The sequence below is a fragment of the Pezoporus occidentalis genome, unplaced genomic scaffold, assembly GCF_034315485.1.
Source record: "Pezoporus occidentalis ecotype Australia unplaced genomic scaffold, CSIRO_AGI_Poc_V1 ctg12, whole genome shotgun sequence".
Taxonomy (NCBI): Eukaryota; Metazoa; Chordata; class Aves; order Psittaciformes; family Psittacidae; genus Pezoporus; species Pezoporus occidentalis.
The window spans coordinates 2,134,184-2,159,413 of NW_026912994.1; the positions used below are offsets into that span (position 1 = coordinate 2,134,184).

The 25,230-nt window shown below is 35.7% G+C and overlaps 2 protein-coding genes across 3 annotated transcripts in view; one reads left to right on the forward strand and one right to left on the reverse strand.

Moving 5' to 3' along the window:
- Positions 1-25,230, forward strand: part of ZRANB3 (zinc finger RANBP2-type containing 3) — a 494,211-nt gene that overhangs the window by 302,753 nt on the left and 166,228 nt on the right. The window lies entirely within an intron of this gene.
- MGAT5 (alpha-1,6-mannosylglycoprotein 6-beta-N-acetylglucosaminyltransferase) overlaps positions 1-25,230 on the reverse strand; it is a 129,300-nt gene that overhangs the window by 22,104 nt on the left and 81,966 nt on the right. For both annotated transcript variants that reach the window (XM_062606009.1, XM_062606014.1), the window contains exons 6-11: positions 24,608-24,679; positions 23,213-23,374; positions 21,476-21,645; positions 20,454-20,588; positions 14,088-14,221; positions 10,222-10,355 (exon numbers count right to left, since the gene is read on the reverse strand). In XM_062606009.1, the coding sequence (XP_062461993.1) occupies positions 10,222-10,355; positions 14,088-14,221; positions 20,454-20,588; positions 21,476-21,645; positions 23,213-23,374; positions 24,608-24,679 (807 nt within the window). The remainder of the gene's footprint in view (positions 1-10,221; positions 10,356-14,087; positions 14,222-20,453; positions 20,589-21,475; positions 21,646-23,212; positions 23,375-24,607; positions 24,680-25,230) is intronic.

Sequence of the window (25,230 nt, forward strand, 5' to 3'; positions counted from 1 at the left end):
TTTTATCTTTCATTACATTATTAATTTTATTTTATACTAGACAGGAAGAAAACTGCATCTTTTTTATTCATAGTATAGGTATAAATAAGTACCAAGGTCCCATTAATTTCTAAGTGGACAAAAAACCAGGTCACCATTGGACAGTTGTAATCTCAGCATGCCTGAATAATACTTGGCCTAAAAATACAAAAAACCTCATTCTGAGATATTAAATTTTCACTCTGTTTTTGTAAGAGATGCAAAATAATTATTGTTTCTCTTCTTTGTGAAGAAAAGAGTGAATCTCACCTTAGTAACATACAGTCTTGCCAACTGAATACACATTTTATCTGAATACCTAGCAACTGAGTCCCATGAGATACCTACAAATATTCCATTTACCTGAAGTTTTAAAGGCATTTTGGAAAAGAACCAGAAAAGAGTTGCATTAAAAAAAAATCCAAACCAACAAAATCCATCCTAGTTTGCAAACAAGAATTACTTTAATTTTCAATGCCATATGTTTTTTTAGTTTTGAAGACTACTGGTATTCCAAAAGCAATTAGCCGTAGTTTGTATTTACAGGCAGTATGCAACACAGATCAGAAAGTCCTTCCGTCAATATTTGCACATACTCTTAGTAATAGCTCTAAAATCAGGCAACAAGTTCCTGTACTTCTTGGCAGCGAGTTTTTGATAATTCTACTTTCAGTATTTTTTGTTATGTAAATTCTGTACACTGTTACTCCACAGCCCTGTATGAAAGCCAGCCAACAATTCTACTGAAGTTCATTCACAGGGTAAGCAGATTGGTGAAAATCCTGTCTTTTCAAACCTTGGAGGTGTATTAAGGTATCAGCCCTAGGTGAATGAACACTACCACTTCTTAAAACTTCCTTGCTAAGTTAATTACCAGTCTGCATTCAAATACACAAGGTATTTAATGTCACGTAACAACTGGCTTCTAGCTTTATCTTGCTCTACTGGTGATACTGTTTGTGATGAGGTAGACTGCCTGCCTCAGTATTTAATCGCCCTTTTCTGGTAGCTATGCCAAGACTGCACCAGTTCGACAATGTCCTGGGCTAAGTATTACATAAAACTGCCAACAAATGGAGACAAATGTGCTTTCTCATTTTGATGAAAGGCTGCTCTTATTGTTAATTAGCACAATCTATTTAAAAAAAAAACAAATAAACCTAAAAGCTTGCTCCATTTTTTATTTTTCCTTTTACTTCAAATTTTAATAACCACAAAAGTATGTTCCTCCCACTACTTGTAAAGTAGCATAAATAGAAACTGTTGAGAACCTCATATACTTTATTAAGAGAAATTCCATTGTAAAACCTTTTCTTTGCAAATGTGCAGGAGAAATTGTAGATTGTAGGTAGATACAGATTAGATACAAGGAAGAAGTGCTTCCCTGTGAGGGTGTCAAGGCAATAGAACAGGTTGCCAGGGAAGCTGTGGACCCCATTCAAGGTATTCAAGGCCAGGTTGGATGGGTCTTTGAGCAATATGTACTGCTGACAGAATCTGCCTATAGGAAGAACACTAAAGTACTTGGTCTCAGATTTTATTGGCTCATGACACACAAACTGATGACATGAAGGCACTCCAACTCAAGAAAAATATAAGAAGCAAGCAGCTAGAAAGAACAAAACCAGGATAACCTAAAACTGCACTTACTATAATGATTTCAATGATAATTTCACAATTTTTATTTACCTACTCTGAAATAAAATATTTGACATGAAAATTATTAGTCTTTAGAATTTTTCTAACAGTTTCTGAGAAATGGCATTATTGGTTACAGGACTGTTGAAGATTTTATATAGGTTCAAAAGGAAATTATGGTAGAAAAATTCATGAATCATTACTGAACAGAGACACACAAATTTTGGCCTAAGAAATCCATGAGCCACTTGTCTCTGTTGGCTGTGAAACACAACTGTTTTCACATTATTCCTTACACATCAAGTTTTGCCTATCTTTGGAATCAGAACAGTGGATTACATAAATCTTTGATCTGAACTGACCTCGCTGCCATCTTATTTTTATTAGCTTATTTTCAAAGATGAATATAAAATGGACCAAAAGAAATGTAACATCTTCACAGGGCTTCTATTTACAGGTGATGCCAATAAAAATCTAGTGGGATTCTGAGAGGCATCTGTGTTATTGTGAAGTTCATTGACTAAATTCTGCTGAAAACACTTTCATAAATACAACAGTCCTTGAATTTAGCCCAAAGTATTCCTCAGATCATTTTGTAAATAACTGAATCTTCCTACTATATCCATGTGTCCTCTATACAAATACTAGCAGTTGGTTGCTACAAAATGGGGAATACAGGATTAAAAAAAAAAAAAGAGTACAAATAAAGACAGGCTTTCATACTGTATTTACAGTAGTATTTTTCAGGGGCAGAAGGAGGGCTTTTACTTAAACTCTATATTTACAAAAGTATGTTAGAAATACTACTATTAAATCAAATTTAATTAATATAAATTAAATTTTATATTTAACATTAATATACAACTTATCAATACAATTTAGGAAAACAAAGCAAAAGCACTAATAAATTTAGCATGTTTTAAGCATCTCTGAAAGTGCAAACAAAACACTGAAACAACAATCCATAATCTTAACTGGGAACATTACTGAAGCATAAGACTGACTGCTTTCCTGATTCAGAGTCTAAAACCAGAGATAAAACATTCAGTATGCCAAAAAGCATCCATTTTCCCATCTATTAAGAAAATAATGGGCTTCTAAATGGTATGGCTAGGTTTCCACCTCAACAAGACTGGGCAACTACTATAGACTCTGTTACAGAGCATGTAGAAACAGTTTTTTCTCACAACGGAAAACTTATAGATAGATAGGCACAAGTAAAGGGATCAATATGTAAAAAAAAAAAAAAAAATTAGTTTTCAAACCACAAGAGTAAAAAGATGAAAAAAAAGTCCACAAAAGTCCACTGCACAAAAGCTGAGAGAAATCTTTCATCCCACAAAGGACAACCCTCTTTCTTTTAATCAAATGAGATTTTTAAAGAATTGGAACCAAGAGCAGTATCTTCCCTTTGTTCCCTGTACATAAATTTTTCTAAAAGTCTTTCTTACTGAAGGAAACCACAAAAAGCCCAACCAAAAATTCAGAAGGCACAATCCACAACACTCCCTTGTTCCCTTATACATCTTGAGTCAAAAGTAACTGCTTTTATAAAATATAAAGTACCATAAAAATACCATTAGCAAAATACCTTATACCTTACACAAATCTCAGTAACATTTACCTACTTTTGCATTTAAGAAGTCCTGAATTTCCACGTTCCTTGTAGAAAACCGTTATTTCTGATCATGAAAGTATGACTTGTAATAACCTACTTCACAAAAGTAACCAGGACACATAATTCAATTCTAAACATTAAAACCATTGAATTAGAAAATGAGAAAGCGTAAATATGGCATTTATAAATAGAAAGGCTACAAGTAAATAAATCAAGAAATGTGATTTGCAAAATACCAATGTTCCTTCAACTGTTAATCCACTTCCTTGCTTGCTTGGGTGCAGATACAAGTTTTATCTTAAATCATTTGACGTAAACTCCAGATTTTTACTTTCTCCAAAATGAATTCAAAGAAAAAAGACCGTGGGCTGCTGGCTAGTAATGCAAAATCAGCATTCTCCACAGAGTTTGTTTCATGTACTCTTCACCTCTATCTGTCTGCTATCCATGCGACAAATCTAGACTTCAAATATGAAACACAACATCAAAAAAAACACCCCAATTTGTCCTCAGAATCAAAAAGGAAATGTAACAGTAACAGTTATACAAACCTTTTCTGAAACAATTTTTCAGCGGCTACAATAAATATGCCACTCAGGAAAGTACTTTTTGTTGATCACTGACTGCAGAACTGTTATTACTCTTCGTCAGTTACTTCGACCTACTTTTAAAAGCATCATGATAAGGGCTTTCTCATCAAAGAAATCAAATGACAACTGTTCGATAAGTCTTCCACTAGGACAATATTGACAAGATGACAATCTGAAGTGTTGAAATTTTTAAGTTTGGTGTGTGAAAAATTTAAGTATAAAAGCTACAAAAAATACACTGTAGAAACATGATGCATTAAGATATAAACTTTGTGTATATCGTAAATGCACACTGTTAAGTCTAGAAATCCTAACATCTTGGTGATTATTTGCTAAAGCGTCAAGTCCATGGTAAGCCAAAATCCGGTGTATATGCAGTGTATGACAGCTGACATTGTGACACAAAACATAAGATTTGGTACTCTTTTTCTCTTTCCAAGAACTGTCACACTCTCAAAGACTTTTCAAGATATCCTTGAATAATGAAAATCCCATCCCACTGGGGAACTGGAAGAAAGCACAAATGCTGCAGAATTCAAGGTACAATATTAAGACACTTACACGGATACAGTGTTTAACTGTACCAGTTTTACAATGGTAAATCACAAGGAGTAGATGATTTTGGAGATCAAATATGAAACTTTCAAACTGCTAACTGCAGAGTACTTAATGCAGAGTACTGAATTTATAAATGGATCTGGAGAAGATGCAGTGACTCGTGACTAGCAAGTATGAATTCCACACTGAAATTCTCTGAAACTTAGAATCATAGAATAGTTAGGGTTGGAAGGGACCTTAGGATCATCTAGTTCCAACCCCCCCTGCCGTGGGCAGGGACACCTTACGCTAAATCATATCACCCAAGGCCTCATCCAACCTGGTCTTGAACACTGCCAGGGATGGAGCATTCACAACCTCCCTGGGCAACCCATTCCAGTGCCTCACCACCCTAACAGGAAAGAATTTCCTTCTTATATCCAACCTAAAAACCTAATCAACCTAATCTAACTTAAATAAAGTGTTAACTCTATAACCATGTAAACCCAACAAAATTGCAATAGTCAATTCTTTCTGTACAAGGAAATCCTCCCTCACCAAATTGGTAGTGCTCTCTGAAGAAGCCAATCAACATGTAGAAACTATTCAAGCGTTCTTAAAAGAACTAAATCTCTTTGGGATAGAAGGGTATCACTTGTGAATTAATAGTCATAATGAGAAAGAGAACAGAGAAGTGACAAAGCGTGTGGTCAATACATACTATTCACAATAGCAAACCTGAGGCTAACTTTAAAATGTTGCAGAAAAACACGACAACACTGAACACCTGGGGTTGTAAAGCTTTTGAAAAAGCTGTCTCAGTAATCTAAGGGATGAAGTGACTAGGAAATACAATGACTGATAAAGTCAATACAAAGTGATGCACATGTTGAAAACCAGTCCTAGCTTCATGTTTGAATAATGGACCTCAGCTAACTGACATCACTCGGGAATGAAGACTTTGAATTATGATAATATGATTTTGGTCCATGAAAAAAATCAGCCCAAATGACAAGCACTTTCAGTAAGTCACCTCTTACTGAGATCTCAGAAGTGTGTCAAAAGTCAGTTTATCAACAGACAAACAGATTCAGAAAATACCCTGAGCTGAAAAAAGCTGGGAAGAGAGAGAATATGCGAAGTATTGAGTAACTTTGCCATGCTTTTGCTCTTCCCTGAACGTCCATTTATGGCTTCTCTGTTAAGCAACTACCACATCATAAAACGCACACGACCACATACCTATATGTTATTTATTACATATATAATCCTTGCACAAAGAATGAATAAACATCTCAGTAAAGAACTGAGTCTTCAAGATCTACCAGAAATTCTGCTTGTCATCTTTATCTGTTTCGTTCATAATTTCTTGCAGTTCTTAATCTGTTTGTTTGCCTGCTTTTTACACTGAGGTTTTTTAAAGATTTGACAACTTCACTGCCATGTAATGGACATTAATGTCTAACAAGGAATTTCTTGTCCTTTGAATAGAAATCTCCAGAACTAACTATGAGACACTCTCCTCTCCTTTCCTTTATTTCTTCATAATAAATACTAATTTTCATAATGTTGAAGAATAAGCCCACAAAATATACATACATGTATACTTATTTACTGCACCTATAGCTTCTCATTTGCTTTGATTTACTTGTTTTTTTGATCCATACTTTTTTCAGAAGCAAATACTGCATTTTAGAGATGTGCTGAACTAGAGTGTGTGGTTGATTTCAATTTCTTATGTGGCATAAAGCAAGGCAGTGCTCCTGAAGCTTGGTGACTGCAACTAGGGTAGGTTATGATCAATAGAAAAGATCACGGTGTTGCTGTCAATTTGGAGTAAGACAAAACTACCACAAGGCAAGTTCAAAACTACCACTGAGCACTTTGAAGAGAAAAGGTGAGAAGGATCTTTCCTCCCTTTCCTTATGTATCTTTGAGCTTAAAAAATTAAATGTTTAGCCAAAGTATGCTGCTAAATATGAAGCACAAAAAGCACTCAGAAGGAAGGGAAAAAGGCAACACTACCAGCAACAGGACACTGATCTTTGCATGTAATAGAACTATTCCTAGAAGTGTAATTTCTCCTTTCTGACTTCTCTTAATTTTCTTCCTCCTACTTCCTTCAAGAGGGCATGCGATAGGGAAATTACATATGTCACATGGAGCTATAAAGGGGAGATAATAAGAATAGCCTTGGTTATGTACTTTCCTATTGAGAACAAGCTAAATTTCTTTATAGCTTATTTTACAGACAGTGTATGTTTAAGAAGAATGCCCATCTTGTCAAGGGTATTAGCAACAAACTCACACATTATTTTGCCTTTAAATATATAAACATTTTAAAGACAACTCAAAGCAGTGATCATACAACTGTACGCTATGCACTGATGGCTATTTTCTGAAACAAGCAAAATTCTGACTTAAGCCACAGCACCCCACACACACACAAAAAAAAGAAATAGTAAATACTATAAAATGAATCTTGACTCCTTTTTATTTCAAGGCTTAAGGGTAGAAGTACTGGAATGGCATGACAGGAAGTTGCAGGGAGAAGAACAAAGAAAAAACTTAGACCGCAACAGGAGCTAAGATGACATGAAAGGCTTCAAACATTCCCTTTTAATTGAGCTGTTCTGCAATTAAAGCCAATTTTGATAATGGAGAGCATTGTGGGTTTCACTCACATTTTATTCATTCCGTCTTTTTCACTTAGGCAGAGATAAGACTCTCTTTATACCTTAGTACTGCCAGAAATCCCAGACAAATGCCCAAAGTTTTGATTACAACAAACACATCCAAAACTTGGCAAATGTTACCCTTGGTAGGTTACCTTTAAGCCTTACCTTTAGAAATACTGATAAATTCTTTAGAGCCTCCTAATTGTAATCCTTAACCCACTTAAGACTGATTTAGTTATCAGAAGGAAGTAAACAAGATGTATCATACAGTCTCAGTAGCTTACATGCTTCCTGACCTCCTGCAAGATGTACCCAGACTTGGACACTGTAACGTGGGGTGAATGGGGTCTCAGGCCACAGGCTGACATTCTTCCTGTGTCCAGAAATGCCAACAGAAGTCATCACTGTATTCCTGTTACTCATCATGTTCATGGCAGTTTAGCCCCACTGAATGATGTAGGAAGACACAGCATTGTCTCTAAGCAATCCATAATTCTCTAGCTACAATAACCTGGTTAGTGTATGCAGATTAGGCTGGTGGGCTGAGCTAACATCACCAACTCTGCCTAGCCAGGCAGCAGAGCTGCAGACATAGGGATTTCTAGCAAAGATGAAATGGCAAGTAATTTAAATGGCAGTTAGCTACTCTAGTCCCACCTCCAGGGGAAAAAGAGGCGCCACGCAATTCCTTAGTTCCATTTCAACCTCCTCAGTTTAAAATTAAACAATTTATTTGCAACTGCTATTCCCCAAAAGCATCTTAGCCTGGGGACTGGAACACACTCCCCCCCCCCCCCCCCCCCCAACTGTGCTTCACTAATGACTGATCAGCTCCAGCAGTGACACGTGTATTCTGTGGAGATTACACTTTTCATTAATTAGCTGTGTTCAATATAAGGAAAAGGAGCAAGATAAATAGATTAGTCTAGTTCAGTACAAGCCTTGGTGGCAGATGAAAAAGAGCTTTGTACAGGAAAAATGAAGGAGACACGAAATAAGCAAATAACACAGATGCAAGATTAGTTCAGGCTTTCTGTTGGTCACAAGAATTGGATTTTATCACTCCAGGACATCCCACTCTGTCACTGATTCAAAGCCTATCTATGGTGATTGCATGTTATGTACCAGTGCATATGGGTATGACTGCAGTTACAATCTGCAAATTACAGTTTTAACATGCTTGATGTTATAAACATACAGTGAGCATTTTAATACAGCCTGTATTAGGTCATACATTTTGGAAGAAACAAGACAGGCAATACTGATAGAAACAGAGCAGTGACTTGATAAGCACTAGTTCTTTAAAAAGTTGAGAAGTTGTCTAAACACAAGTTCCTAATGGTGAAAAGGGGATATGCCTAACAATACATTCATAGTATTTCCTGTTTGATTTTGATTCTGATACGGCCCACATTCCCTTTGCTAACATTCATATTTCCAGTGGAATGTGAATAATCTTTTAAAGGTTCAGACACATGAGAACACTTAAAGATGAGAAAGCACAAAGTTCTCAGGGGTTCAGTATATACAGGCTTTTCAGGAGATGACTATGGGTTACTTTGAACTTAACCTATATATTCCTATAGGGAAACAGAACAGATACATCATAAGTCTAGCAGACAAAATCTACTGGATTTTGTCCAGTGACTGAAAATTACCATTTGGAAATCTGTACTAGACATAAAACAAAGTCTTCAGGGAGAAGGCAATTATTTGAGGATGTTACCAGAGGAAACAGTGGAGTTTCCATTGTGTGCTATTTAAAAATCAAGATTGGATGTTCTTTTCAAAAAAGCCATGTTTTTGTCTTAATCAGCCCATGAATATCCTGTGTGTCATACAGAAACTCAGACTAGGCAATCAAAAATCTCCCCTTTGAGCATACAGTTCTGAATTCATGCAGAAAGAATAAACTGAGAAAGACATACACGTCAGTAAAAAAAACCCTGGTGACTAAGCAACTATCTTGTTCCTTAAATCCAACTAGTATTCAACAGGTTGTTCTGCTGATATGCACTGCAAATCAGGTCAGGAAGTACAGATAATTATTACATGCAACTGTTCCTAAGAGACTGATAATGAGATCAGCAACTCCAAGTATAACAGCCTCTGCTAGGAAAGACTTGAATGAAAGGACCCCAGATCTGCTCCACCACTTTGCAGACAGACTAATGCAGATGGGGGCATACTATACCATAAGCCAAATACAGTAACTGTCACGTATTTACTATGATGCAAAGCAAAATATCCTTTCAAGACACAGATTACATGGCTTAGTGCAGTAAACCCAAACACAAACCTGAGAGCTAATATACCTATTTTTCTCAGCACAGTGGCCAAAAGAGCATTCAGCTCTATATTTTTGCTACCAATGGCAACACTCTCCCATTTCTTTTCAGTTTTTATTTTGTTTTGTCTCACAGATGGACCATTTACTTGTAGCTAACAGTTTTCAAGAATTTATTCTGTATAATCACAGTCATCAGACTAAATGTTGCTTCTGTGGTTCAGAAAACTGCAAGATTGATAGTCTCATGCCAATGAAGAGAAAAGGAAAGAAAATGTGAGGCATGGATGCTCTCACACTGTCATATTGCTTGGTCCTATGTACGGCACAGCGTGTACTGATCAGCTCATTTTTCAGTTGACAAGTGGCTTAGAATAGGGTCTTAGGCAGGAGGGAAGGCATACAGTGCATGTGGGCACACAGAGCTAGCAGTTACTTGGAAGAAATCCCATTATTAGTAAATAATCTCTTTTCTTTGGAAACTGCATGAGACACACATTCCCAGGTGTGGCAGCCTGGAAGAAGATCCAGAAAAGGCCAGTGGACAAGAAACAGAGGCCACTGTGAGCTTAACAACACAATATACATTAACTTGGTGAAAATATGACCAAACCTCATAGTTGTTACTCTGCAGGTCCCTTCTGCAGATGGGAGACAATATAGAAATTGCAATATTTAAGAAATAAAACTCTGATATTATTATGGGGAGATAAAACAAGATTGACACTTCTAGGGTCTTTAGTGAAACAATTTTCAGTTCAAAATGCAGCACATACTTAGTTGTAGAGTTATTAAGTTGCTTTATGATTTTGATCAAAATAAATTTGCTCAAGTACATGAGCATAGAAAACTCACCTTCCAGAAATTATCTACTTTGCCATAAACAAGAGATTGATTCTGCCTTTTGATGTCATTAATGTGTTTAATGTCACTGGAATTCAGATGCTGCTCTACCACAAATCCAAGGAAGCTGTTATCTGGAGTGTGAGCTGTAAGACACAGAGCATATTCAAAACCTTTTAAAGTATCAGTTAATGTTACAAAACTGTGAATAGTGTTAGAAATGTAGGTATAAGGAATATATTATTTAACAGATCACTTTGCATTCATAGAGAGAGATACGTTTGCTTGCTTTATTATCAATAAAGTCCTTATTAAATCCTGCTATGTATGTCTACTGAAGTAAGCAGTTACTTACTGGCTCATTTCTGACAATAAAAATTCTGTATCTGGACTGAAGCCAATGATAACGATTTTTTGTGTGCTGAGCTTTATTTTATTATTAGAGATAAGAGAACCAGAAGAAGTTCAGTTTAATAATCTCAGAGATGCAATACCAACAACTTGAAAAAACCCTGGGTTTATGCTTGTTAACAAAGCTGTATGTTGCTCACTGTCATAAATAATTCTAGTAAATTTCTTGGGTTTACCTCCCATATTGGAAGAGCTAACACTGACCATCCCACTCACTGCATATTACCTATCCATGCTCATTACTAGCCTACAAATCACACTATGCTGATAATAACACAAATTTCACTGCCTAATTCACTCAGATCTATCTTGGCAAAACAGTTGTTAATCCAGTGCCCAGACAAAAAGTTCATGCAAAGGACGACAACTTACTCGTAAGTTTTCTCTATTATTTGTAGCCTCTGTTAGTCTTTTTCCAGCAGTGACATCCAGCAATATTAGCCACTGATCTCCACAGATCTATAGGCCCATTAAAACTAAGGTTTTTTTTGTTTTGTTTTGTTTAAGCCTCCCTTTTAAATTCTGGCACACAAGCTGATAACTTCTTATTAAGCACATTTTGCAAAGTTATTAAAAAAGAACAAAAAAAACCAACCCCAAACAACCCCAAAGAAAAAAGGAAAAAAACACGACCCAAACCCCATAAAATAAATAAACCCCAGCCCAAAGACAGGGCCCCAGGCACTTACGATACACGCAGTGCTAAACCTATAGCCAATAATATATATATATAAAATAAATTCTATTGCAATTATAGGGCTCTGCTTTTTGATTCCTGAAATCAGTGAGCTTGATAATGCAGTAGAACAGAGAAACCATACACAGTGGACGCTTCCTTCTGCCATTACATTTAGTCTTACAAATGACAATTACTCTTTTTCATAAAAAAATGCCTCAGCAACAACTAAGCACTCAGACCCAAGGACTTTTTTGGATTTAGCATAGCAAATAACACACAGCAAATATGCCTGACAAGGGGCATTTTTCTATCCCTTCATATTTTGGATAAGAGACTGCATTCAAAGGACAGGCAAGGCAGTTCACCCAGAAGAAAAATAAACTTTTGTTAAAGTTAGCACTCAGAACTGGTGGAATTCAGTGGCTCAAACATCACTGACAGGAAGCACTCAAATTTTCAAGCAGCATCACGCAGTTTTAAAAGTACCAGTGCTCTTATTTTGCATAAAAGAATTTAAATTAAAAACATAAAAAGGGGTAAAAAAACCCCAAACCCTCATGCTTTTGGAAAGCTCAGAGAATAGTCAAGCATTTGGTAATATGCCACAGGTTTGAGTATGGCTTTCTTGTTGCTCAGTAATAATTTTCTGCCCTTATAATCAGAGTTTTCAAAACATAATAAGAGTCTGGGGATTTTTGGAAGCTGTCCAGGGTTCAAATCTGTCATAAAACCTTTACTGATGCATAACATGTGCTTTTAATCACAACCCCATAAAAATGGTGCTACCTCTGCAGCAGAGAAAAAACAAAACAAAACAAAAACCTTTAAATATCACAAAACGTGCTGAATCTTCTACAGCAGTACAAAAAGCAACAAAACCCTTCAATAATCGACAGCACTGGAATCACTCATGACTTCAGAATGTGTTTGCCTGCAATCCATTTACAACTTCTGTAAAGGAAAAGCTGCAGTCATTTCCAGTCGTAAAAATTGGAAATGGTTATTTATTGAAATTCCGATACAGTTGTACACTTCTGAAAATCCATTATATGAAGTGATTTGCTCTGAACAAGAGACTGTGACAGTAGTCTATGCTGTCATGACAGAGATCTCTATAGAGAAGATTTAGTTTCTTCTGCATTTCAAGAAGTGGGATTGAGCAGTACACACACACAGCTGTACCACAAGTATTCATTTAACTATTTTCCTCAAAGGCTTCATCATCCTTGCTGCTATCTTGACCAGGACCTCACATACAAATTTCCCAGCAGCTGGATCATTTAAATATTGAGCTTTCAGATCGTTTTCCATTTAGAACATAAACCAATAAATATAGCAAATCACATGGATAAGGCACAAGTTATGCTTACTATGTCCAGACACAGACTCTGCAACCACTTCTAAGTCACATTTCCCTAACACACATTTTGTTACTTGTTTCCAAACAACTGTGAATGCAGTCTTTTATCTTTTGAACAACCTTCACTTATATTTCTCTGGAAAAACTGGCACAGCAAATGTTGACAGACAAAATATGCCTCTCTCAAGAATTCTACATGGCAACTGAAATCAAAAGCATGTCAACCAGACAGCAGTATGTATATTTCTGCTATGAAAAGCAGAAAAGTTTGCGAGACTTGACTATGAAGTCTGATGATAGAGAACAGTGCATGCTCTGGCCTTAGTCTCAGACAAGGGACCACCACCACACTTTGGCAGTCAACCTGGTCACTGCCAAGTGTTTCCTTACAGACTTGGGCTGAAAAGTTCCTGCACACAAAAGTATAACCTTTCCTCTTCCCTAAGCTTCGCTTAACATCAAGCTATCTGGCAGTAGTGAATCTTTCTGCATATTTCAGAGATTACAAACTTGAACGACTACTACAACATGCAAGAGAAAGATCCTTTGATTCTAGAACCTAGTGCCATAAAGTCAAAGAAGTTAAGGACTGGGTCTAGAGCAGGCCAGTATGGTTTAACAGTAATGATTTAATCTGATCCAATATATACAGGATTTATATAATTTTTTTGTGTTCTTTTGAGATATTTAACAACGCTTCAGAGAGCTAAAGCAGTGCAGAAATCTACTACTTGTTTTTCAATAGCTTTGTACACTGCTAGCAAATAAAGGTGAATCAGTTCACCTCAGGATGAATGCCCAAGATGAAAAAAAAAGCTATGTGAAAATTTTTTATAAATCCGTAAAAAAGTAGAGAAAAAAATATTTTTGCTGAGTATTAGTTTATTAATCTTGAGCAAAAAGAAATGGCAAAGGAATTGTGCTGCTCAGCTGTTCAGAGGAAAAAAGCAGAAAGAAAGAAACCTAGTTAACATAGTTACAAACTTCAGCTACAAACTTCAGTTTAACATGATGAAATGTGAGATTTTTAGTTTATAAATGTATAATTTTTTTAGTTTATAAAAATGCAATCTAGCAAGTTTGCCAAAACCCTATTGCTCCATAGACAGGATTTGAGAAGGCAAAATTAACAAAAGCTAACTCACTGACACTTGAATATAAAGACAATCACCACTTCCCACAGGTACCCTGAAAATAAAGTTCCCTACCATTATTTATATTAAGTTGATATTGTTTTTTTCCAACTGCTGCATGGAAGCACAACAGAGATTCTGCACAGTCTACAGACACTTACGGAAACGATTCTGTCCATTCGGTAAGCTGCATTTTATTAAACCATGAACTTAGCTTTCATAATACAGAAGTTCTTCTCAATGACAGTGTTCCCTGTAAAAGCTCTGAATTATTTATAAACACAGGGATACTTACGGAACATTGTATAAAACTGCTGTGGATTAAGGTTCCACTTTCCCCATGGTGTCTTGTGGCCTTTAGACTGGGCATAATGGGCATGGTTAAACTCTGGTTCAGTTCCAAAGGAATCCAAAACTCTTAGCATACACCTAAAAGAGAGCAATAATTTACTGTAGGTACACATGCATATAAAACTTACATATACATATATATGTAAGTTATGATAATTAAAATGTGTTTGCGTTTGCAACTGCGGATGATTTATAAACTAAAGATACATTTCAAACATTTTTGTTCATATTACATTCACAAAGACATTATGATAAGCAAATTCAAGGATATATCAGACATTCAAATAACAACCATGAAGCTTGTTTTGGGTTTCTTTGTTCTTACAGAACAAAGTTATGCTTTAACATCCAAGTAGAGCTTACAGGAGCTTATGGGAATGCTACTGTGGTCACCTACATTCCTGGGGCTCTGAAGCAGAATTTAGGCAGAAGAAGAGAGGATTCTTCATCTATTTTCTAATATTCTCACCCATTACCACAAAATCAAATGCAACAGCTAAGGGCCGTATGCCAAGAAGATCAGAGTAGAACATTACTTTGTGTTTAGACAATTGTATTCAGTCTCCAGGTTCTGACTGACTTTTGGGTAAATTAGACCCACTAGAGAAGCACTGAAGACAGCTTAATTTTCTGAATATTTACAGTCAGACAGACCATTTGTTTATGAAACACTTTGTCACAGACTTCTGAAGAAAAGATATTGAAAAATGTCTGCAAGAAACAGTACACAACTGAGAGAAACCTTGGCGCTGGACTACAAAGGGTCTGAAGTGAAAAGAATCACACTCAGTCCTTCATTTCACTCCTATGAATTCCTTGACAAAAAAAAAAAAAAATTACTTCACTTATGAGCAGCTCCTTTCCAAAAAGGGTCCATATTACATGAGAGGCAGAAAAAGTCTCAGTATGAAAAGGGCAGCACACATTCTAGCATATGGATTCTAGAAATTGTGTTTCTAAAATGCAGCCTGCCAAACCTTTATGTCAAACCTTATAGCCATCATACTGACCACTAGCTATACTGCAAATTAATTGGACTATATGGCTCCAAAGCTGCTGACCCTACCATTCTTCAGCCCTCCTTAACAATTTTCAGAAAAAAAAATGTATAGGATTTGCTCCCACACTATGTGCCGCTATGTTATAAAGGTATGAACTCTTATCACTGAACGCTTTATCACGGGGCTTGTATGTGCCAAAGAAAAGACACAACCTCATGGTGGCAGAGAATTGAGGAAGCTACAAAAGTTACTATTAAAAATGGCTATACTTCCCAGTCTTCAACACTTCCCATGCTTCAAACCTATATATATTAAGTTCAGTAAAACTACAGGATTTTGGCTTTAAAATGAGACAGAATTTAGACCCCCAAAGGTGAAAGGATTAGCTCCAGCCATCTTTCAGCTTTAAAAGATGAAAGAATTTGGTCCCTAAAATACATGTACATATTTTTTATATGGTCTCTTTTCTCCAAAGTGTCTATTAAAAAAGGAAAAAAAGCGAACCACCAAACAGCAACCTTTAAACTCTCACATGAAAATGACACCTCTGTCTTTGAAAGTACAAATAGAGAAAATTTACTTTTTGTTAAAATCTTCACAGAGATCTTTCAAGTGGAAAGAAAGTCACAATATACAATACATTATGATTCACCAAACAGCAAAGCTGACAGATCAGTTTCTGTGCAGTGTTTCATGTCAACTGATCTCAATGAAAATATTTTACAACAGTGGCAATTATCTCTGCATCCTACAAAAGACTTCAGCAGGACCAAAACAACGTCTGCACTGATGAATCATTCAGTAATAAAAACCCTCTTATTTCTTGGCAGGCCTTAAAACAAAATTTTTATCAAATGTACAGCTTTTGGCCAGGTACTTGAATAAGGGAGAATGAACAATAGGTGAAAGCTACTGAAAAATTGCAACATTACTGGAGTTTGTCAAATTATTTATGTAAGGAGCACTAAATCACATGTGGTCATCTCAGAGTGCTTTGTTTCCTCTCTTTTTCCTGTATCCAGATGTAAGCTGCATAGCACTAGTTGTTCACAAGGGTATGTGTAACTATGTCCAACACACACGGGATTTCTGAAACGGGGCAGGAAATGTGATGCAATAGAAACTACACTAAACCAGAAAACAGGGAAAACAAAAAAGTATTTATATGATTCAGGCATAAAGTAAGCTGGAAAAGAGAAAAAGGTCACAGCAGAAAGTGCAAGTATGTGCAGAAATGGTATGAAATATCAAAGGTTCAAGTAGTGAATCTAATCCCTGAAATACAGCAGAAAAGAACTAGTAAAGATTTTAAATTTAGAAATTAAGGCAATTAATGCCAGTTATGCTGAACTGGTATTTTAACATATGCAGGCACACCTCAGCTGTCTACCCAAGTACTGTATTCTCCATTTGTGTCACTTAGTGGTTTAAACCTCTTTCAACTGAATTATTTTAAAACAAAAAGACTGATTTTGCATACAACGTTTTAGCACTTTTAAAGTGAAATATTTCATTTTGTAAATGGCAAAACAGCATTTTTTTTAAATCATGCATATATGTTGAATAAAAATGTTAATTTAGAGTGATTGTAATGTCAGTTTTCACCCACTTTCCTCTTTCCTTCTTAAGATGTCAAGTAGCTTTAGCAGTGAGGTTGCAGAGAATTATAACATGGAATTGGTGTCAGACTGATTAGTCTATTCACTGACTAATTAAACAGAGGATTGGTGGGTATCAAATTCCTTATAGAAACATCCATATTAAAGTCATCTTTCTTGTTATAGCATATTAGAAGTGATCATTTTGGGGCCTAATATAAAAAAAAAATAAATGTACCTAGACAAAAGTAACTCAGAATTATCACAATTTTTGAAGTGAGTGTTTTTCAGAAATATTGGGCATAAGCACAATCTTAATGGGGCTGTCCTTGTGGAAGGACATATCCTTCTCCCACCTGAGGTTATAATTTTTCTCTACTTACGTATACTTCATCTTTGTTTACACAAGCAGTGGTGTCCAGCAGCACTCACTGCTGTCAGCAACCAGTGCTTATGCCTGCACAAAAAGTTAAAACAAGGGGTACATACATGGCAGTGGATGTAGACATTTTCCTGGGAGCAAGCTGGTCAAAATCCACCCAATTTTGGTTTGGAAGCTCGACAAGTGCACTGAGCTCAGGTACAGCAATGTGCCAGCACAGATACATGGACTCCAGCCTGTTTGTCCAGCCAGCTCAGATCATGAGCAGCTCATATCTGCCTATACAAATCCTTGCAGACACACACATTCACTTTCAGGCCACTCAGTACTTGCATTTAAAATGTAGAAACTGAGTCAGAAAATAAGCCTCCTAAAACAAATGCATTCTAGAGAACATGCAAAAAGCAGGAATGTTGCTCTTTTTTTTAGGATAGCTGTCATGTTAATTTATTTCAAGAATAAAGCTAGCTGGATTTTTGGCTTTTGGGAATGAGTCACTGCTAGAGAGACTGTAGAAAAACGGGAAAAACAGAAAAAAATCTGACTTTTATCTGCTGTATGGAGGATGAGGGTGCTAAGAAAGGCAATGTGCTGCACTCCTCAAACTATATTAAGCTACTATTTTTTTTGTTGTTTCATTGCCCAGAAATTGCTCTCAAATATCCAGACTTCAGAAGTGAAAAACAGCATGTCCAGGCATTTGTCTGCTTGAAAATAGTGACCTCAAAAATGAGATCTGTTTTGCTAGATTCATACTATTTATGACACTAATTACAACTCAGATAAAGCATGTGCTAGAGAGAATCACTGGTGCTACCGATCTCAGACGTACAAAACAGGGTTTCAGTTGTTTAGAAATTCTCACCCCTCAGAACTGCAGGGTCATTCTTTAGACCTACCGATTCTAGAAACCTGATTTGCAATTACTAAGAAAATCCCCAGGGATGTAGTTCACTCATAAAAATTGCACATAGCACTCTTATCAAGACACTGCTCTGCAGGCAGGGGTTTATTCTACCACTCTATTCCAATCTGAGAGTGAATAAACAAGTTTTAATTTATCTCTATTTGAGTCTGGTCTGCATAAATCAAACTGAGCTGACATTTCTCCTGAAAAACCATATGGCACAAAGCAAAACACCTCTTTCAAGACAAAGAATTATTCCTATTGACATTAAACACAACTGAGTGAGAAATCAAAGTTTGTAAAGAACAAAGGCTATAAGCCAGCTTTATTTGTGATCATGTTTATTTTACTGGAATGAATTAAAACCATATAATTATGCTTTTATACTGTATTTACTAGTTTTAACTTATTATTTTGATGACAAAATTTATGAGGTAACTCATGACGCTGAGAAAGAGAAACATAATTGCAAGTGGATCCTCAAATAGGAGATAGTGTGCATGAAGCTATGGATTAATTCTTTTGCTCTAATCAATCCTGTAGTCCCTGCTAAACTCTGAACAGTGTTTTGTACTCTGAACTTGAGAAAAAGTATCAAGTAATTAGAGAGATTTCTGTAATGAGAATTAGAGATGCAACAAGTTTGATGAAAGGTCTGAAAAACCTGAATTGTAATTAATGATCAAACCCCCTAAATTTATTTTGAAGAAAAGCAAACTGAAAGAACAACAGGGTAAAGGACAGTCTAGAGGATGGGAGAGAGGGGACGGAAGCAATTTATTCCCCAGAACCACATCAGAATAAGCAGTTATGGGCACTTTACAAGAAACCAGACCAAGAAAAAACACTTCAAACAAAAGCTTAACAATATAAAACAGTGTCTGGGACATCTTTTGCAGTCAAGTCTCTCAAGAAGGAGAAAGACATTCAATCTACTTTTCAGCAAGACGATGGACTAGACAAGGTCTTCCTCCATTCCAAGAAATCAAAGATTGCAGAAGAGAGGCATTAAGAATTTATTTTCTTCTTCAAAAGCCTAACAAAAACTCCTATATTACCAAAGGCATTTATTTAGTCTTAAATTTAATTCTACTCTCCTAAATGAGAAAGTGTCAGTCATTACCACAAATCAGGAACTGATGAAAACCAGACTGACAACTTGAGATTTAATGATTCATGAAATAAGCAAGAAAAATTGAAAAGTTAATCTAATATTCTCAGTATCGTGGTGTATTTCCATATCTTCGTTACAGAACATACCAAATAGGAAATTCAAAACAAAAGGAGAGAAACATTTCAAATTTGTAAGTATGGGTTTATATTCAGACTATAATACTGTATATGATCACCTACTGACAATTACATCTCACAACCAACCAACTGTAGCTCAGTGGAAAACGGGATTATCTTTACTAGCAGGATCCTATAAAACAGACTAACCATTTACTCTTTTGCTTAAAAAAAAAAAAGTAAATAGAGATTAAGAGTAATCTGATCAGTAACACTGATCACAGGATTCTCACTTAAAAATATGCTGAAAAGAACCAAAGCTCTAGAAAATCCTGAAGTTGAAAGAAAACAATTTTTCTGCCTGCAGTGAACACCTTTCAATACCTTCCTTCAAGTGGGATTTACTGGACTTCATGGATCACAAAACACAGCTAATTCAATTGTGTATAGAAAGATCAAAGTCAGTAATTTAGATTTGGTTTTATTTCACGCTGATATATATCGGTACAGCACATGGGAGCTTGCTGATTTAAAGTTATTGACAAAAAGAAATGTGGTTCTAAAACTTCAGATGCTAAGGCGGCTGTACAAAGTAATTTCTTGTGACCACCATCTTCCATTTCTAATGGAAAAATATTCACAGCTTACAGAAGCACAACTGCAGTTTATTGTTTGGTCCTGTCCCTGAAAACAACTCTCTGCCCAGCATCTCAAGGGATGGAACAGAAAAAATTGCATTGCATTTGTTGCCCAGTATAATTAGCATAGATAGAGGTCCACAATCATCAATCCAGTACAGCTACAAACATGGACAAGCAAAATATGCCTTTGGTATTCCAACTGAACAAGATCCAATAATCTCTCAGCTCATCTACTAATTTACAGAACAAAGGGGATGGGGTGTAAGGAAGGGAGAGAAAGAAAGGCAAAGGTAATGCCTCAGAAAGATAATACAATTCATTCAGATTAAAAATGTTTGAATCCAAGAACCCCAAACTTGCTGGGGGGCATAAAGATGGTATGCAACAAACAGGTCTTAGCCCCTTTACTCCTAAGAATGAAAGTCAACAGAGAACCACATTTTCACTTTTAAATAAATTCAATGTGAATGTACTCACCTCAATATTTTGACATGTTACTCAAAAAAACTCTTTAACAAAGCAGTTAAGAGGTCAATAAGTGTTATACTTACTGGTAATGTACCCATGATGGACCAAGCGTTTTCTTAAACTGCGTGAGTCCCACTATATCAATGTAAATGAGTTCTACAACTTTATCCCCCTGGGTAGGGCAGCCAGATCTGTTACCTACAACCTTCTTCATAATCCTAAACAAAGAAAGAAGGAATACGGAAAAGTAGTACTTTCCAAATATGTTGAATAGATGCTGTAATACTGTTTACACCAATAATTTCCCTTTTCAAAAAACCTTTACACTTATTTTTTCCAAACCAGAAAACATGTAAGAACATTCAAATTCTAAAGATGTTCATCATTTATTAAGAAACATTTATACATCAGTAAAGCGCTAATTTGCACTAAAATCCCCATCTAGTTTAAACAAGAGTAATGTGGCTGTAATGTTTAGAGTGTACTTTGAAATTATTTTAAATAATTTCAGATTTCTATTGACAGCTTCATATTGCAAGTGCTGTCTATAAAACGATGTTATGTTTGTCATAAAAAAAACGAAGAGCTACAGAAAAAGTGTACGTGCTCAACCTTAAAACAGATGTTTAATGCCTAATGCTGAACTAGTATGCAGAGCAAGACAAAGACGAGCAAGGTAGTAATTTGACCTAATATTAGCAATTAAATACACCAAAAGTAATGTGTTTAAAGGATCTACACTTTTATTTTAAAATTAGATACTGCATGAAGAATAGCAGAAACTGAAGAAAAGGACACAGAATTAGGCTAGTCTGTAACTTTTCCTATTGTAGCTGGTTAAAGCACCTGCAATGTTAAAGATAAGCTACTTAGCTTGAATTTTACAACATTCATTTATGAAGTCTCAGGAGCCTGAAGCCACAAAGAAACACATTATCCTTTTCATAGTACATATACTCAGCTCATGAGAATAATCTATCGTATGTTTAGTGAATTACCACTTTCATTTTATGCTTCAAGAAATTATATACTGTTAATGGAAGCTTTAAGAGTTTACAATTCCTTTTTTGTATTCCAGTTTCAAAAGTGAAAGTAATCTCCTTACTCCTTGAGCTCTGCCAGTGAAGCTGAAATCCTGATATCATGGCCCAGTAAGTAGAGAGATGTAATTAAATCACTCCACTGGACTAATTCACCAAGTGGGCCACCGCTAAATGCATTTTCTGCAATCTTGAATCCAGATTCTTTTGTCAAGAGCCCCAGATGAACAAGAATCTGGAAAGAAAAGTCATATGTTAAGAGTTATCAACATTGAAATGCAACCATTATACCTTACGGCATGTTTTCTTCCTATTAAATTCCAGCTGTGGCCAAAATATCAACTCAAAAAAATCTAATACTCCCACCCTAATGACTTACTTAATTCTGTAATGGATCTCCAAAACAATAATTATAAGAATGTTACTGCATTGCTTTGCTGATCTGCCACCCTTTCTACCTGCTGGTCATGCATCTTTTGATGTATCCCAGGATACAGTTGGCAAATTACTTTGATTTAATAACCACTTAGATTCTCAAGTAGGATACACTTGTTTAGGCAAGACAGTATAGTTAAGGATGGGACAAGCCAACAAGAACTTGAAAAGACTGTATATAGTAGCAGGATGCTTTCCAAAGCTCTTCTCTCCATTGCCACCAGAGGAGTTTTCTCTGTATTTCTCTGAAATTCCTGCTTGCGTTTCCAGCAAAGCACAGAAACCGAGTTCCAAATACTTTGCTAAATACCTGGTAATTGAGTGTGGGTACATACAGTGGCAAGCCTAAAACCTCATGTACACCATAAACCTTTGTGACGATTTTATAAAGATCTGTCACTCTTTATAAAGAAGCACCATTCAAAAAACCATGTTATTCTAATCTCTTGCAGCTCCCAGAACTGAGCTGGACATATTAAAATGAAATCACCATTATTTTTTTAAAGCCCAACCTCAAAGGACTTTTAAAAGCAAAGAATAAGCATTAACTAGAGCATCCCATCAAAACTGCCGGTGCAGGACAATACTGTTTCTGTTTATTCCTGAGTTTAGTATTCCCAGATGTTAGATTTCTTTAACAAAACAGGCTGGAGGACTGCTTGAAACAGATGGTCTGCTCCTTTACAAAGGGTGAGCCTATTCCAGGACTGTAGTAGCTGATGAATATTAAAGCTGCAACATGGCGTACAGATGTCATGCAAAGACTGAGACTGTCAAGCAAGGTGCTGGTTTAAAGCCAGGTTTAAAGAGAGGGTAGAAACATGACTGTGCATGGCTTGCTGTCACTTAGGACTGGCTCCACTAAGAACAAAGAAGGAAGGGAAACCCATTGTGGTGTTTACGACCTTGAGCTCTACAAATCTCAACAATCTAAAGCTGTTGTCAACTTTACGTCTACTCAAATCCAAAACAGAATTATGCTATTTAAAGTCTTAATTTTGGACAAAGAAGATGCACAACTTTTTTGCTCCATTACATAAACCACTCAATTTTCAATAGCCTGCTGCAAATTCACAGTTTTTCCTTTTAGAATCTTCTACATAGTCTCTATTTTATCCAAAATCAAAGAGGTTAAAAACTTACTCAAAGAGTGACTCATGGAAAGTGTGTGAAACTATTTGTTAAAGCGAATACCCATTGTAACAGTAACTTCAAACAGCAAAATACTTCTTGAAAAGAGGCATACATATAAACATGAGCCTTTTGGTCATATTTGGTATTTCCACTCTGAAGTTACTTCCGGAATAAGAAGCTTAAAAGAGCCTATAAAACTGCAAGTGGCAGGAATGAAAAATCTTTTTATTTACCTTTTTTCGTTTTCTCTTTTCCAAACTCTGTTTTTCTGCAAGTGATTTAATCGCTTCAATCCAGGTATCAGCCATTCTTCTGATGCGTAACATCATCCACCTGAATTCCTCATGCCTTGACATCATTTTGTAGAGATTATCAAAGTTGATACGAATTTCAGCCTTCAATTAAAACATTAAGAAAACCCCAAAACATTTGTTAGACTTCACACAGTCTACTCTCCAGAAGTGAAAAAACTTGCCAAATGTGAACTGTGTGCTCTTCATCTCTCATTCAGAAAGAAGATGGAAAAGAAGGAAAATAAGATACACTTTTAACACTAAAGTCAAGTTGAGATTTTAGTTCAAACACTTAAGATAGCTTTAAACAGACATTTCTAAACCACATAAATTACTGTTATTGTTATTAGGAGTATTTGGTATCCCCAGAGTATCATAGAATAGTTTGGGTTGAAAAGGACCTTGAAGATCATCTGGTTCCAACCATCCTTCTGCTAGATCACATTGCCTAAAACCCCATTAAATCTGGCTTTAAATGCACTATGTTTGTAGTGTTTCCACAGTGTATTTATTTCTGCAATATAAGATTTAGTTTTGTTCATGTCCTTCAAAATGAGGTTAAAGGATCTCTAAAACATAAAATCAGGACAGTATGCTGAAGATTCAGTAAGATGAAGATTTTTGTATATCTTGAATCATTTAAAATCTACAAGGAAGCATCCTACTATATCATAAAGGAAGAAACATTACTAGATTACAAATTTTAAAGAAATACTGCTTTTATAGCTAGACTGATCTAAGAACAATTGGTTTTACAAAATGAGACAGCCTATATCTAAATTACGTAAGCAACATTCATATGCAGCCCAGCAATTATCTTAAAATATCTATGTACTACATAATTAGGCTATAGCATTTAGAAACAACCTGCATGCTGTAGAGTTTTGTTTTTTTTTTTTAAAAAAGGAGTAATGAAAATGTTACTATAGAACTGAAATGTATATATACCACTTCCCTTAAGGCATTTTTATATGTATTATATATATTAATAGGACCATAAAATTGGGCAGCTTCACACATGGTCACTTAACGCTGGTGAATGGATTTGTTAATTTTTGGAATTTTTCTTGGTATCTCAGATATTTCACAAATGTAAACACTAAATTGTTTTTAACGGAAATCTACCACCAAGACTGCAATGTGACACAATGACTGGAGAAGACACATAATGAGTAACATGTATATAATCAAGGATGTTCCCTTCAGTTTTGAGGAGCTGAGGAATAAAAATGGTAAATTTTAGTATTATCAGCATTTATGTGGCACAGGATTCCAGGATTTTTTGCATGAATCACAATTACTGAATTATATTTCATATTTTAATATTATCCTTACCACTGTTCTTTGATCAGTTTCTTCATTAGGATTTTTTGCTCTCCAAGGTAAACGAGGACACCAATTTTCAACCTGTAAAACAGTCACATGAAAATAAATAATTCTGTTCCGTTCCATTCCATTCCAGCTGGTCTATCAAAGCCTCTTACTGCCTTTTTATTACATCTTTCTATAGCTTAAATAAGGTATCAGCTGATTAGCAAGTCCCTGCAAGTTAAAATCGCTTTTTGCAAGAAAAGCTTAAGACTTTTTACAATTCAATGCTATTTTAACCTTGCAAATTTGCAACCAAAAGTCACATTTAGATATTCATTCATGATAATGAATACAGGAGATAAAATGATTTCAAGACAGAGATCAGCCGTTAAACGCTCTAAATACACTTTCTCTGAGGAGTTCCTAAACGTTTTTAAAAAGCACTAAGTTTTTTATGCTTCTAGACCTTAAAAAAACCCTATGTATTTTGGAACATACCCCACCTCCCCAGAATAGCTTTATGGAAAGCAAAGCCTGATGATCAAAGTTCTACCTTGTAGAAATCTAGACAAAAAGTTGAAAGAAGAATAAAACCTAAACTACCTTATTTGAAGGGTACAAGTAACATAATTATAACTTATGTAACA